The sequence below is a fragment of the Podarcis bocagei genome (genome assembly GCF_964188305.1).
Source record: "Podarcis bocagei genome assembly, chromosome: 6".
NCBI classification, from domain to species: Eukaryota; Metazoa; Chordata; class Lepidosauria; order Squamata; family Lacertidae; genus Podarcis; species Podarcis bocagei.
In genome coordinates, this window is record NC_138130.1 from 39,976,487 (window position 1) to 39,993,272 (window position 16,786).

The window sequence follows — 16,786 nt, forward strand, 5'->3', positions numbered from 1 at the left end:
CTGGTTAATTTATACTGTTATGAGTTGGTGGTGGTGGTGGTGGGGAGTAGGCCGTATGCCGAGATGCTGGAATGCTTGGGTAAAATTTAAACAAGATCAGCATTAGGCAAGCTTACCAAGAAAAGGCCTATTTACATTACAGGTGCCACAACTGAAAAGGCCCTCTCACCAGTCACCACCTGCCTAAGCTCAGGTGCCTAACCTGGGACATACGATGAAGAACTGAAGGTTCATGCAGTCTCATGTGGTAGACATGGTCCTTCAGGCATGCAGGTCCCAACCAATTTAGAGATCCACAGATAGCTAGTATTACGTTGAACTATGCCCTGTGAAATGGAACAGCAACCCATTTAGCTGTTTTTAAAACTGGCGGTATGGTTTTGCCACAGCGGTTCCCACTGCCAAAGAGACAAACCACTTTTTAAATCAGAGGCTTGTATCTATTTGGCAGTAGGAATAGCAGTAGCTAAATAGCTAAGGTATGTGCTCATGTTCCTCCTCCTTCTTCTTTGCATGCCGGTGCATTAATGCTATTAGGGAAGAGATTTTAAGATCATTATCATCTGTTAATGAAACAAATCCTCTTACGCAGTTTTACCTATGGCTTTGTCAAGTAACATGTTTTTCAAGATTCCAGGAGCTGCGCCATGGTGAATTGTCAATATGGCTGTGAAGAAGTGAAAGATGACGTGCGATGCTTGTGTCCATCGAACGGACTTCAGTTAGCGTCAAATGGAAAAACATGCATAGGTACATCAGCATCCTTTTATGCTTTTGCTATCATTAGTACAACAGTTCCAAGAGTCCAGCCTGTGCTTGCTGAACACCATAGAATGACTATACTTTTAGAGCAAGAGCGAGTAAACTTTTTGGCTTGGTGGGGCAGGTCCTTATCTGTCCCCACTCCTGCAGGTGAGCTTTGAGGCAGCACCATCTGACTTTCACACAAACAAATCGTGATGAATAAACAGGTGGTCTGGAACTGCCTGCAGAGTTTGGTGGTTTTTGAAAGTCCCTAAAAACAAGTTTTTCTTCATGTTTTTAGACATCTGATATATCCACTCTCCAACTGCAGCTATGTGAGAAGCCCTGGGAGAAATGGTTTGGAGGTTTTATTCTTTTGGAAAGGGGGTACTTCCTCGTCCCAAGGCTCTAGGGATCTTTTAGAACCTAGGTGAATCTTGACAAGCACAGGAAATGAACTCTTAGCTGTGATTACAGTCATTCATAACCTTTCAAGCAGCCTATTCATTAAACACATCAAACTGGAAGCATATCTCTGCAAAAGCCTGCTACTTTTGTCATGGATTTCATGACATGAGGGCATTTTTAGGCACTATAGAATGAACCCTTATGGATTCTTGGCTCAGCTGTTAAACAAGAAACATGCCACAGAAGGAAACACTGCTTCTCTTCTCCCAAATTTGTCTGTATAAATGGGATTATTACTGCCCCTGCCACCCTCCCATTGTTTAATTAATGTTTATTTGAGGCTATTGTCCACAGCATAAAATCAGGAAACACAGTTGAAATCTAACAGCCAAGTTCCTCATGCACTCATGTTAGCTGTTTATGTTTGCATTTTCTTTATTTATAAAATACTTCACTATACTTGGAGCAAGAAAAATAATCCTATCTGGTTGGGAGTTGATGATTCCAAATTAAGGACTGCACTTTAAAAATAATTATAGACATCTGAGGTTTGTAACTCTCTGTTGTATATGGCAATCGTTTATCCATAATGCATGTATTTATAGAAGGTGGGAATTCTAGCCAGGCATCCATGTGAAGAGAGTGTAAATTGCTTTGTACTTTTTGTGTGCCCGTTCAAGCACTGATACAAGCTGTTTCTGTCTTGAGACAAGGAGAAGAGGATAGTTCTTTCAAGCCTGGAAAGGAAGAGGGATGAGAGTAAAATAGAAGGGGAGAAGGACTTGTCAGGGTCCCAAACACTTCTGTTCTAAGAAACTTGAATGAAGCATAGGATAGGAATTTAATACATAACCTAAATTTACTAGGGACTAGAAAGCTTTGAACATTTGCTGCATAAATCAGTGAGATCATTGAATTTTGCTGAGAGTTCAGGTCCTGTAATAAAATAGGCATACACCTGTTGGATATTTATTTATTATATGTATAGCCCACCTTTCTTCTTTGATGGAACTGAAGGAGGCATACAATGGGGTTCCCAGGTATGGGCCAAACTTGCTTAGCTTCAACAAAGTTGCTATGCTATTGTGTGCCTTCAGATCATAGCCTGGCTATCAGAACAGCGGACATGTGTTTTTCTTGGTATGTGATGTTGTGTCAGCTCTGAGTCTCAACTACTCATTGACTTTCCAGTAATCAATCCTAGCCAGCTGGCCTGGTAATACCTAACAATATTTACACAGCCTAAGAAAGAGGTTCAGAGATCTTAGGCAATAATTTAGGGTTTTTGCTGACTTCCATCTAAGACAGAATTTGGAACAAAAAATGGGTCTTGGGGACAGGTGAGGACTTGTTGAAATCCTCATGCTTACCCTGGTGTCTAACTATGTATGGCTTAGAGTGGCATGCATACAGGTGGAGCATCAGGGGACATATCATGGATGGCAACTATGCAGAAGGACTAGGCGGATTTCATCAGAAATTGGTAGGCTTTAATTAGGATAAGCAAAAGTCAAGCTGGATTCCAGAGATGGATTTTGCATCTCTCTAGTATGGGACATATAATTTCAGCATTAGTCATTTTATTCGCAGATGTGACCGTTAAGGGTTTGTTTAACCACCTTTATCCTGATACCTTTTCCTTGACCTTATCAGATTTCATTTTAATATCTTAGATATTAATGAGTGCTCCAGTGGGAAAGCTGTTTGCTCTTTCAACCGCAGATGTGTCAACACATTTGGAAGTTACTATTGCAAGTGTCAAATTGGATACGAACTGAAATATGTGAGTGGCCGATATGACTGTGTAGGTAAGAATTAGATTCTAGTTTTCCTCTTGTGTGTGTGTACACATGCACATATATGCACAGATTTTCCTTTTCTCATAAACCTGGCTGATTTTGGTGTATTTTCGACCTGTAGTATAAATTTTGCTTGTGCTTGTATAAACTAATGCCCTGGAAACCACTTTTGGACCACTTTTGGAACTTTATTGAGTCTCTACTACCTAGTGGCAAATAAATTAAAATAAACACCTCTATATATTCTCTTTCTAGACTGATACGTGGAACCTGTAACACAATATTACAGTGTATCCTCTCTCATGAAATGAGCACTTTCCTTCAGAGTCCCCACCACACTTTCCTGCTAAGCAGAACATTCCATTTCCCGATTCCTGCACCCAATATTCCAGTTTTATGTTTTCAGCTGTCACTCCACATTGAGAGGCTACTCAGTAAAGTGCATTCTCATGGCACTTTTGGGTGTGTTGGCTTCTTAGGTTTGGTTTTTTAAAAATTGTTGTACGTCTGCAAGCCTTGGGAATTCCTCCAACATGATATCGCTTCCTTATTTCTCATTGGCCCTGTTTTAGCTACAAGCTTGGTGGTACTCGCCACCGGAAGGAATGATGGAGCATTCCTTTGTATTGTAGCTTCATCAGAGAATAACATCAATAAACTATCAAGTCTAGGGAATCTAAACGTTTGTTTGCCCCATGGATGTGAGCTTAATTTCTAATGCAAAATAGTTTCCAAGTCTGTTTTGATGCCATGTGGATGACTGCATACAAAACTCAACATCTGTACATGCATTTGTCCTGGCAGACAACACTTTATGCTTTGTAATTATTTTTGTTTTTAAAAAAATCAATAAAGTTTGTAATTTTTTTTAAAAAAGTTTGTTTAGGAATTCTCTGCCCCCTGCCTACTAGTTTTTGACCAAATGCTTATCCCTGTTAATGGTCTAGTGCCAGTCCCCAGAGTGATGTAAACCAGAGAAAGACAATAAATGGGCAGTTCGTTCAAATAGAATTTTTGAATTAATACTCATTTATTGTTAAGATCCCCTCATTCTTTATATTCATTGACAAATGCAGTCTTTAACCATAGCAGTTACAAAGAGGCTTGCCAACATTTTCTTCTGATACGGTTCCTGTGCTTGCATGACAGGCAGGAATTAAACAGGTGCAGCTTTTCTCAGGATGAAAATAATGTTTAATTTGTTTTAAATCTCTGACTTCTCTCTGTCTTCAATTATTTGTTTTCTCCTGCCTGCCCCCCCCGCCCCCTATTCCTCTAGATATAAATGAATGCACTACAACTATACCTAAGTGTAACATCCATGCAGAGTGCCTCAATACTCAAGGATCCTTCAAGTGCAAATGTAAACCAGGCTACAGAGGCAATGGATATGAATGCTCTGGTAAGTGAAATTGATTGATTGATTGATTGATTGATTGATTGATTGATTCTAACACCTTTCTCAAACGATGGGAAGTTGGGACATTTTCAGAATGTACTATGTCTTTTTGTTTCCTATAAGATCCTGTGAACTGTTGACTGCTATCAGGAATCTGGTCAAGGGGCATCATTAAATTTCTCTTTTATGTTCTTTTCTTTTCTGACAGTTGGTCTAGAAATTTAATAAACAAATAACCAGAAATCCTGGTAAAGTGGGGAATTTGAGGTTGGGGCAGGAGAGAGAGATACTTGATACTCTGCGAAGGTGAACATGACCACAATCTTCATGTAGTTGCATAGGTTCAACTTATTTTATAGTTGTTGCTTTGTTTTGTTGTTCTGGCTTTGGGAAATCAGGGGGGCATGACCCATAAGTGCATTTCTTTCTTTTGTATTTACTGTGAAATAAGAACAAGCCTTGCACTTTCAGCATGGAAATGTGTCTTCAGTTCTTGCTAACTTTCCTAGTACAGGCCAGCCCAAGACATTTCACCACCTGAGGTGAACTACAAAACGTCCCCTTCCTCACTAGGGAAGAAGGTGTGAGTTCTGCCACTTACATTGGCCAGGGCGGAAGGTGATAGGGTGGTTTTATCCCATGTTGCTGTGCTTTCTCCAGTCTGGTGCAGCGTAGAGACCCATATTTATCCCAAAACAAATGTTTTTGGAGAATTTCTTCAGTGTCATAAATAGTGCTTTTGGTTTCATTGAATACTGTATACTAAGCACTGATTTAACGATGCACACTGTGGAAATTTAATCCCACCTAAAGGGGGATTACAATTACAGTGTGAATATTAGCTCTTTCCACCTCATTTGACATACCTTTCCATAGTTCAGTCTAGACATGGCTTGCGTGATTGCCTGAGGAACAAACATTTTTACCCTGTCAAACTGATTTACCCTGCTAGAACCCAAGGTGAAAAAAAGCTGATTTGGTGGGGGTGGGGTGAGGATCGTGAACATATTGAACATTGGTTTCAGCCTATGAACTGTGGCAACTTCAGTGTTGTCTGGATCTGGCTGAGGAATCTGACATGAGTGGACCTGCAGGGAATGGATGTCCTAGATGAGTGCATCCAATCCCCCAAACTGAGCACCATGTCATGCCCCCTTGATTTCCCAAAGCCAGAACAACTTTGCTGCGCAGTAAGAATATTTCATTACTTATAGAAAGACTTCAAAGCAAGAAGTGCAAGCAGATGTTCTGGTTTGCTGGGCAGTCATTCTGTCTCGAAAACCTCAGAAGACTCTTTATTAAAACACTAGGGGTTTGCCTTTCTTATTGCTGAGAGGAAATTTGTAGGGAATTGGGAGTTTCAAGTCAATTTTCCCTTGCTGTACCCTGAATAAAGATTTCAGTGAACCATGTCGGTTAAATTTCACAGTGTACATCTTTTAACAAAACTCTGAGATGGAGGCATCTGGGCAAAACTAACCAGGAAATATTGTTCATAGGAAAGATTGAAACTGCAATACTGTTTCTAACTTTGCAGTTTCTAACTTGTTAAAAGACTGAAACTAAAGCCTCATAAGACTGAATGCTGTTACAATATGTGCCAACGAAACAGAACAGCCTTCTTTTGTTTCTGTCCTTGTTGATTGGGAAGAAATTATCTAACCAAGTATGTTAGACAAATATTCTCAATTTTATCTCTCTTTAGTAATACATATGGAGTATGATATAGGTTTGTAGCAGGTTATCTCCCCATACTACTGCTATTTTTGTTGTTTAGTCATTTAGTCGTGTCCGACTCTTCGTGACCCCATGGGCCAGAGCACGCCAGGCACTCCTGTCTTCCACTGCCTCCCGCAGTTTGGTCAAACTCATGCTGGTAGCTTCGAGAACACTGTCCAACCATCTCGTCCTCTGTCGTCCCCTTCTCCTTGTGCCCTCAATCTTTTCCAACTGCTACTATTTAAACCCAAATGAGCCTATGTGAAATATCACATTTTCTATTTTATTCCCATGAATTACAATCATATTTTTCCCTGAACAGATGGGTCACAGACATTAATCATGAGCAGAAAGGACATGTCTTGCTGTGCAGAAACTATCTGGCTTCTTCTCTAAACACACAAAGTTAAAAATATGACATAAGGTCAAATCTGTCAGCCGCTGGAATAACTATATATTTGTCTTTTCAGCTTCATTTAATGGTCTTTCCCTGTTTTGTCAACATAGATGTTTAAGTCAGAAAGCATTGCTTTTCTCACTAGCTTGGATGTCATTCTAGTACAAAGAACTTCATTGCAAGATCTTGGGGATTCAGGCCAGTGTGAATGTTATCCAGAGATTCCAGAGCCATATAGACTCAGAGCTGATTCTCATCTTAACCTCTTAATGAATCAAATCTGTACTGGTGGAATGCCTTCTGGATGCTATTACAGGCAAAGGTAGCTAGTAGGGATGGTTGGGGAATTCACTGCTTGTAAATTCTGATATGAACTGGCCTGATTTGCACCTCTTTAACTAATGTGCAGATTGGAACGTTGCTTTCCAACAGGTTTCATGCTTCTCTGAATGCTGCGACAGTACGTGCATCAAGATAAAATGTGTTTAGAAATGCATGTTTTTATTTATTTCTTTTTAATGCCAGTTTTCCTGCAGATTTTTAAACTGCACGGGTTACAGTGGAAACACGACAGAATGGACCTAATGAGTGGACAAATGCAGAAATGATATGGACCAGAAATAAGACTGATCCATACACCCGTAGTAGCTGAGGATCGTTCCCAAAGCTTACTTTGTCCTCTGGGAGACATAATTGGAAGCAGCTATCCATAGCTATTCCCATTGATCCCCATGGACTGTGGTCCTTGCTTTCTTGTGACAATTGGCAGGTTCCTGATAGGGAAGAGCAACTGCTGGGAATACTCCGCAGAATTTGTTATTTTCCTTTGTGACTGATTTGAGTTCTATGGTGCTTGACACCTGGCTGACCACAATACATGCTGATGAATTGTGTTTGACTTGTTGCTGACAAGTTATTCCGGCCCAGTGGTCAGACACAAAACTAAGAAATAGTCACTTGCCTTTTTAATAGGATTGACAAAGAAAACATTCACTGCTGCCCAGGTCTTCTACTCTGTATACTCTTGGCTCTACATAGAGACATCTTTACAGATAATATACATTGCTTTGAATTTATTGTACTTCAAATACATTTTCAACATTGCCAACTGGTGTTTCATCATGTTGAGAAGCACTAATATTCTGCAAAAACCTAAAACCCTTAAAGTGTAAGCTAAGTCAAGCATATTTTGTGTTTTCTTGGTTCTCTACCCCATCCCCTGCTCAGTTATTCATGAAAACTATGTGAAAGACATTCCCAGAATCTCTGGAGTTGCCAAAGAGAAGCTCAAGAAGCTGTTTGTGCACAAAAACAGTGTGAAAAAGCATGGAGACATAAAAAATGTGATCCCAGAACCACCTGTGACCCCAGCTTCTAAAGTTCACGTAAGACCGTTAGACTACGAAGACGGTGTGCACACAGAAGGTGCCCATGGTGAACAGGGGGAAAGTACTGAAGATGTCAGAAGAGAAGGGAAAATAGAAGAGGAAGAGGAAGTTGAGAAAGGAGGAGAAAGGGAAGACCTTGAAAACCAAACTGGTCATGAGAAGAAACTTCGGGGAGATGTATTTTGTAAGTTTCACCTTTAATTCCCCCCACCCACCCCAGTGTCTAAGATGATGTTGAATTTTGAGAAGCAGTTATTACCTTCTGTGGTGCAGTGAGGTTTTTTTTCTTTTCTTGTTTCTTGTTTTATCAACAAAACCCAATTTCTACTCCACCATTTAATGCTACCATTTAATAGCACTTACCTTAACTTACCAAGAACCCTGATAACCGTGGGATATAGGAGTGAAACAAAGTGATTCCAATATAGGGTGGGATTCAACTGAGTTGTTGTGTGCTGACACAGAATTCCACTCACACAATGAGACTCTCCACCTCTCTGCCCTCATATGCCTCTCTGTGCCCCATAAATCTTCTCTGGAGGATTGGGGTGGGGGAAAACCTAGAACAGGGTATGGGGCTTGCAGGGGAGGAAAGAAGGGGAAAGTCCCATTGTTGTGAGCAGATCTCATTCCCCCCCACATACCCCACTTAGTGCTATGTTGAATTTCAGCCATAGCTGCTATATTTGACAAATATATTCATGCTTATTTATTACAAGATTATATAGTGCACAAGTTCGTGTGCTTACTGTGATATAGCGCTGTTTCTTTAAACTGGTATATGTTTTGTTACTTAAAACTGGCTTATTTTATCAAAAGTATCTTGCCTGATTGCCCTTGCCCACTATAACTGAAGACTTTTGTTAAAGTCCCTGTTTCAACCTTTACGGACCTATTAAATGCAGGTATGTTTTTCCTATCCTATCCTAGAGTCTTCCACTGGCTCTCCTACAAGACACCAGCACCTAGCATTCCAAACTGCCTCTCACTTCTTCTCCCTCAGCACTGCAGACCAGACATTGCCCACCCCTGCTATACAGCCTCTGCAGACGGAATGAGGCATGCATGCAGTGTGCATCTAAGCCCTCAGTGCAAACATATGGATACCAGTCTGTCCTGCTACCCCCACTCGTGCATGCAGTAGATCAGGAAGAGAAACCAGGTTTGCAGGACCTGAATTGGCTATGCAAACTGCATGGTTGGCTTCCACGTGTAAACTTGGGGCTGTCCTTGAAAGAAAGATGTGTGTATCTTTTCTCAAAACACTTCCTTTGCTTCTAGTTTAGTTGGAAAGCACTAAATCAGTGGCCATGACAATCTGTCATGCAAGCCCACCCTTATTTCACTTAAATCCTCAGGATTTCAAGTTGCCATTTTATTCATATGTGTGTGGTGGCTTTTTTAAAGTGAACCTTGTTTGGCATAGAATCAGCTGTTTCGTTTTTGTGGTGCACAAACTGTTTTTCTTTCTGTCTATACTAATTATATTTCTTTTGCTTGAAAACATCCAAATGCCCACATCACTATAACAAAACACAATCTGGATAAATGAGATTGTTTGAATCGCGGCCTTTAAAATCCTTTTAGTGTTGGTGCTTTAGAGCATAGTTAGCTTAAACAAATAAGGAAACAGTTTACAATACATGCCTTCGCTGTTTTCAAATATTTGTTGATTGACTTTGCATGTTGATTGGACCAGGATAAACTCAGGGGGACTAATGATCCTCATTTATCAAAACTAGGCAGACAATAAGATATTTAATGATTTCTCAGCGATTGCAATATGTTTCTTTGTTGACATATACCAAGCAGGGAAGGGGGATCAAGAACATTTATTTTTGCTCGGTTCTCCTCCAACAGCATGTCATAGAGTGGCCCTTTTGGATAATGCTATGGTTTAGGGTACATGCAAAAGCGTCAGGTTCATATGCTACAGCTTCTCATCTTCGTCCTCCTCTGGTATGGCCATGAAGAGAAGATCAGAAGCTTTCTCTTCTACTTTTAAAGTAACTGACAGTCCCTTGTATTCAAATGTGGGAAACCTGCTTAGTTTAAACTAGCTTTCCACAACCTGATACCCTCTAGATCAGTGTTTCTTAAACTTGGGTCTCCAACTATTTTTGGACTACAACTCCCATCATCCCGAACTAACAGGGTAGTGGTCTGGGATGATGGGAACTGTAGTCCAAAAACAGCTGGAGACCCAAGTTTGGAAAACACTGCTCTAGATGTTTTAGAATACTGTTCAGCTCCTATTGGCCAGGCTATTCTGGCTGAAGCTGATGGGAGCTGTAATCCAAAAAATCTGGAAGACATCAGGTTGAAGAAGGCTTGTCTAAATTAGCATATGATCCTGGCCTGCTCAGTAAAAATGAGCCAGAGTCCCCCAAACTCTGATTAGATTAGATGAGTCATGACTGCACCAAAAGATAAAGGTGAAGGATACTTGTGAATCCAAACCTTGAGCACCTAATGTTAAGCCATAGTTTAGAGTCACATCTGAACCAGGCTAGTCTTCTCATGGTTTTGTGACATAAGAAGGAGCTGAATTTTGGTGAAGCTGTGAGGAGAATTTTGGAAGTTTCTACTTTTGTTTTAGATTAACCACATATTGTGGTTCATTTTAGCTATAGTTTGTAGAAAGTTGCTTCAACCCTGGTTTGAGAATCTGGATTGTTTAGGGATGAAAAAACACACCAGGGGAGGGAATGGGAGGCGAAGCCAAGGCTTATTCTCATAAGGCTAAACCATAGTTTAGTGTTATGCCTGAAAACAGGCATTGTGTGTCCATAACGCTCCTAGCAGCTGCCAGAAACATGTGGCAGGTACTTGAGTTGGCGCCGCACAACTCAAAGCTAAGAACTGAAACACATATTATGGTTGCCACAAGGAAGCTGCCTAAAATGATCTCAGAGCCAATCATCCCAGCCGAAAAGAAAGAAAGAAAGAAAGAAAGAAAGAAAGAAAGAAAGAAAGAAAGAAAGAAAAGGTTTCCTCCCACCCAGTACAGTGGTACCTCGGGTTACATACACTTCAGGTTACATACGCTTCAGGTTACATACACTTCAGGTTACAGACTCCACTAACCCAGAAATATTACCTCGGGTTAAGAACTTTGCCTCAGGATGAGAACAGAAATTGTGCTCTGGCAGCGCGGCGGCAGCAGGAGGCCCCATTAGCTAAAGTGGTGCTTCAGGTTAAGAACAGTTTCAGGTTAAGAACGGACATCCAGAATGAATTAAGTACTTAACCCGAGGTACCACTGTATTTTAAATTTAGGCCCAGCAAAGAAAATGGAGCTCTGCTATGACAAGTGAAGACACATTCTAAGATTTCTTCCTTACATGACTCAAATTAACCTTTTGAACGAATGAATGCTCCTTGCAGAATTCGTACATTTATTGCAACTCCAATCTGTCGTCTGGGACAGCTTTCTTACCATAAATTGGCAGTGTTCAGTCCTATGTCTCTCTCTTAAAAAAACAGCAACTAATACAGAGCATAGTGGGCTCCCATTATCACTAAATTATGGTATTTCCATAAGTAAAACTTGCACCAAAAACCAGCTTTGTACAGTTGTAGTGGATGCATGAGGTTTGATCAAATGCATTTTTAAAGGTGTGGGTGAGATCTGGGCAGGGGGGGGGGCGGCGGTCTGTAATGACTCACTGCTCTGGTTATTGTATGCTAAAATACTGCTTTATCGTTCTTATATCATATTCCATTGAAGTGTCTAATTTATATTTATTTACCTGCTGAAGTGTCAGAGAGTGTTACAAAGTAATTTGACCAAAGCTCTTCCAGATGGTGCCCTAAAGATTTATTCTGTGCTGTGTTTGTCATCCCAATCTTGTGGTTCCTCAGATGTTTGGCCAAAATGACCTCCTCTTTAGTTGATGCCAAGAACGTACAGAAATCAGGCAGCAGGAAGCACTTGAATGGAACACAAATCACCATCCGTGGTGATTAATAACAACTACTGGGGTCACTGACACAGTTGATCTGAACTTTACTGTTTCAGGAGTAATTTCTGGTTTCACCTTCAGATATGTCCTACATGCAAATCCTTCATTAGCACTGCCACTAGGCCTTGATACTCACAGGCCCCCAGGCTTAAGGCAGCAACTTTTGGCACAAGCAAGGGCTCAGATATGCTCACTGATATACATTTTCTTTTGCCTTCAATAGTGCCCCACATGTCATATCTTTGAGTTTCAAACTGAGCATCAAAAACAGCTTGTGGGGAGATGTTGCAGAGAGGAGGAGGGAATGTTTGCTATTTGAGAATAATTAATCCAAACATGCCAAGTTGTACAGTTCTCTGGATTTTATCCATAGTTTCTAAGGAACATTTTGGCTGAAATTCTGCATAAACAAGTCTTGAATCCCAGCAACATCAATAAGATTTAAGCAACCTAACTGTTATGCTTTAGATGGAACACCAAACTGTGGTTTTGTGTTATGCATACAACAAACTTTGGTATCATACCTTCTCCATATTCACCTTGAGTGCTGCAGTTTCTTAATTTACTTTTGGATTCTAGGCACGGTTTGCATTACAGTGGTACCTCGGGTTACATACCTGAGAAATAGTACCTCGGGTTAAGAACTTTGCTTCAGGATGAGAACAGAAATTGTGTGGCGGCAGCAGAAGGCCCCATTAGCTAAAGTGGTGCTTCAGGTTAAGAACAGTTTCAGGTTAAGAACGGACCTCCGGAACAAATTAAGTACGTAACCAGAGGTACCACTGTACAGTTGAACCCAACAAGCTATGCCTTCCTCAAGCCATAGTTTGTCTGTACTCTAGAACCACAAACTGTGGTTGGTGATCCTGGATTGCAGGCAGTCTTAAGTTTTGACCAAACCATAGTTTGCCCGATTCAGATGAAAAAGCAAGCTATGCTTTGCTGAGAATCCAGAAATAAGAAAATTGCTGTTAATGAGGAGGAGGAGAAAAAGAAGCATGCAAACCCCCAGGCTCAAACCTGCTCATGCAAAAAAACACACACAAAACCCCCCACAAAACTATGGTTTGGCATTATGTCTGAACCAAGTCTACATTCAGGGTTGCCGTTGTACCTATATCCTCAATCAAGATTCTTCTACAGTTGTTCAGAAACTACAGTTGGGCATGCCAGCAAATTGAGGTATAAAATATCGTCAACAAGCAAATTTTCCTTCATTTGAAAGCATTCTGTAATTCAGAAGGAATAATTAATTCTGACTGGTGGTGTTTCAGTTATCTCTCTCCCACCACCCCCACCACGTGAAGTGAACTTAGTATCTCATAGTTAAGTCACTTTCCAGTTTAGTCATAGCTCTTTCCCTTACCTCATACAGTTATATGAAATAAACACTTTTTTAGAGGCTTACACATTTTATATACTTCCTTCTAATTCAAGTAACAGAAGTCTAGGTGATTTAAACCATGGTCTTAGTAATGTGAATCTTGCAATGATATTAGACAAGAGAAGCTTTTGGCAATACATTATAGTCTATACAGTATTTCCTGGATCATCTTTCCTACGTTCTGTTGAGCATATTTAACTGCCTTGAGGGTCTTATGTCTTTGTACATGTGTACTTGTCTTTTCAAGTAACATCTGTCAAAGGTTTCACATATGGCCCCCAAAGAGACCTGTCTGTTTTCAGTTTTGCAAAGTGCTAAAGAAGAGCCTTAGGTACCAAATAATCTCCATGAACCTTAACACATGTTTATATGGGAATGGCTTGTTGCCAAACCAGGCCCTGGGTTAGTTTTTCTGCCTGAACCAAACTTCCATCCGTTTGTCACATCCATGTACATGGAGGTGATAACTCAGAATGTGGTCTTCAGGCACATACTGCAGTTCTACTGCTAAAGCTAACTGGGTATAGCCCCCCAAAAATCCCTGGATGAGACTACCTAGGGGATCACAAGCCACTCTGAGCTTTTAGGAGTAAGTGTAAGGTTGTCCTGGGTCCTGTATTGGAAATACCTTTTGAGTTAATAACTCCTTACAAATATTGCTTTGCCAACACACAGTATTTTGCTCTGTCCCACAAAATGCTTGATGCACAAAAACCTGATTATAGCATAAAAGAATGAACATGTTTTGGTGATGCATTTGAATTTGAGCTCCTTCAGGTCTGCAGCATTTCATCTAATAAGGGATATTATCTGGAGATAACTTAGCCATGTGTTAGTTTTGGACACATAATTTTTTTAAAGAATTGTCATGTAAACGCAACTGGTAAGTATATGTGCCATATAATTTGTTACATTGTGAAAGCTTGGTGGTGTGTGATGTACAAATATTTCAGTTAATTCATATTTGGATTAACTGGTTGTTTTTTGGAACTAACAATATATGTTTCAATCATTCAGCTAAAGAAGCTGCTGCGTTTGGGCCTCTCCCAGCACAAAGGAAACTTCCAGTACAAAGAGCAGAGCTGGAAGGTAGGCAGATTTTAAAAGGATTACTTTTGCGTGGGCAGGCGGAGTCCCCAGATCCTGCACGGTCCCCCCGTCATGTGGAATAACGACTCAAGACAACGTGCTATGGGATTAAATTGGCCACAACTTTATTAAATTTCAAATGTGGGTAGACCTTGGCTCAGGCATTGGGCGTTCTCCCTCCCTGGTCCCCAGCCGGGGACCTAGGGAGCATCAGGGTTATCCAGTGTGTGTGTGGGGGATGGGCCAGCTCTGGAGAACATATGTTCAAGCAGAGATGGCCGCCCCCGTAACGCCGCCGCCGCAGGGGAGAGCAATGACAACCTTTCGGTGTACGGCCAAAGCCTCCCTTCAGAAAACCCCTTTAACGGGGAACCCTGGTATCGCCGCCGCAAGAGGAAGATGGACAAAAGGATTCCGCCCAAGGCCTGATACCGCCAAAGTTGTGACGTTTTGCTACGGGAAAGGCGAAACCTGCCAATGCAGGGAAATTCCTTTCCGGCCCTTTAACAGCGACCTTAACGTAGCAGCGCCCGCATACCTGTGAAGAAAAGTTAACCTGCAAAAACCTGTGAAGAAAAGTTAACCTGCAAAATAAGACATTAACTGAGGGTGGGTAGGGTGGGAGAAGCTCTGGAGCCAAGTGAGGATTCCTAGGTGAGATCCTCCCTCTATTGTGTGGGCAGGTAATCCCTCCCCTACCTGGCCTGGTCTCCTTGGCAACGCTTCCCCCAGGTGGGATTGGACAACTGACTGAGGTAGGCGGAGACCTCCAGGTATCACACCTGAGGGAAGGCAAAGCCAAGCCTATGCTGTTGGGGCCGCTCCAGGTCTAGGGGCTGCACGCGCCCACGCAAAGGGCGCCCCCCGTTTTAAGCGGGGAGCGGTCATTGTTTTCCTCTAGTGGTGGTGTCTTTTCATGGGATCCTTCACTGGGTGAACTTCAGGACATTAAAAATGATAATAGACAGCCTTTTTTGACAGACAGAATCCAACACTGCAATCCTAACTATGTCTACTCAGAAGTAAGTCCTATTGAATTCAGTTGGGCTCGGGTAAGTGGCTTCAGAATTGCAGCCTTAGATTAGTTAAGTACTTTTAAGATCTTCTATGGGTCTGTTTATAAAATTCATATTTTTTCAAGCCTGTCCCTCCATCAGTCAAACTCATAGTATCTGTAACCTCCCATAAATCTTCCTGTGCTTCTATCTGGACATCCTTCTACTTCTGTGTGTGGTTCCAATTTCTCATGTGTACCATATCCCATTTAACTTAATTGATTCTGGCTGTGCTGGTTTCAACCTGACTGCAGTTTATCAAGAAATATTACTGAAATATGAGATGAGGTACACTGGTACACCAAGATTCTTATCCAGAGCTTATCTAGGCAGCGTCACCTTCCACTGGATTCCACTTCTCCTGGAAATAGGGCAAAAAGATACAACAAGAGATTGGTACAACTAGCACTCTTTGCTGATCCGAGTTTGCAGTTCAGAATAGCAGCGATGAGCATAGACAACTGCATCATGTCTGCATTATTTGCAAATATTGAAACACACACTGCTAGCAACGTGTGAACAAGTCAGACAGTTCTGTGTCTGAAAGCAATATATTCAGTGCAATATATTATCCTGGCTAAGTGGGAATAGTTTGTCCATGAACAGCTCCAATGCAGCTGACTGAATAAATATATATAGCTTATCTTAGGGGAGAAGGACTGAAAGGGAAGAGAGTTTTGCCTTGCTTTACAGCATTTTAAAAGTGCTTCATCCACTATGTGTAATACAATACCTTGTATTTCCTTTCTCTGAATACCTCATCTCTATTTCTGGACCTCACCTAAGTGGACTGCAGCTTTGGGCAAGGGTCTTGTGCCTGGCAGCAAGATATAAATGATGACTTTGACTGGGATCCTGCGGATCATGATAATGGTAATATTCCTAGATATACAATGCCTCCCCCATCCCTTGGCCTCGCTTGGCTTCCTCTGTGTGTCCCCTCCTAGTTAAGAAGTGGAGTTTGATCACTAGAAAAAAAGCAGGAAATGTGCTTATATATCAGATCATTGGTCAGTTCAGAAAATAGACCATGGTGTATTGGATCAAGATCAAGAGTTTTCCTCGCATGCTCAAATGCAACGTTTTCCCCAGGGGTTTGTTGCTCATTATGACCAAACCAGGAAACTGTGGTTTGATCTCTGGCCATAAACCATGGTTTGATCCTGGTTAGATATTTTATAGATGGACATGATTAAACAACAGTTTAACAGAGAGCCAGTGTGGTGTAGTGGTTAAGAGTGGTAGGCTCGTGATCTGGTGAACCGGGTTCGTGTCTCCGCTCCTCCACATGCAGCTGCTGGGTGACCTTGGGCTAGTCACACTTCTTTGAAGTCTCTCAGCCCCACTCACCCCACAGAGTGTTTGTTGTGGGGGAGGAAGGGAAAGGAGAATGTTAGCCGCTTTGAGACTCCTTCGGGTAGTGATAAAGCGGGATATCA

The 16,786-nt window shown here is 41.4% G+C and overlaps 1 protein-coding gene across 1 annotated transcript in view; it reads left to right on the forward strand.

Annotated features, from left to right (window-relative positions):
• The window catches only part of EGFL6 (EGF like domain multiple 6), a 39,512-nt gene that overhangs the window by 19,771 nt on the left and 2,955 nt on the right, over positions 1-16,786 (forward strand). Inside the window, exons 5-10 of the mRNA XM_081197081.1 lie at positions 631-750; positions 2,826-2,960; positions 4,231-4,353; positions 7,694-8,038; positions 14,221-14,292; positions 16,134-16,220. Of these exons, the coding sequence (XP_081053207.1) occupies positions 631-750; positions 2,826-2,960; positions 4,231-4,353; positions 7,694-8,038; positions 14,221-14,292; positions 16,134-16,220 (882 nt within the window). The remainder of the gene's footprint in view (positions 1-630; positions 751-2,825; positions 2,961-4,230; positions 4,354-7,693; positions 8,039-14,220; positions 14,293-16,133; positions 16,221-16,786) is intronic.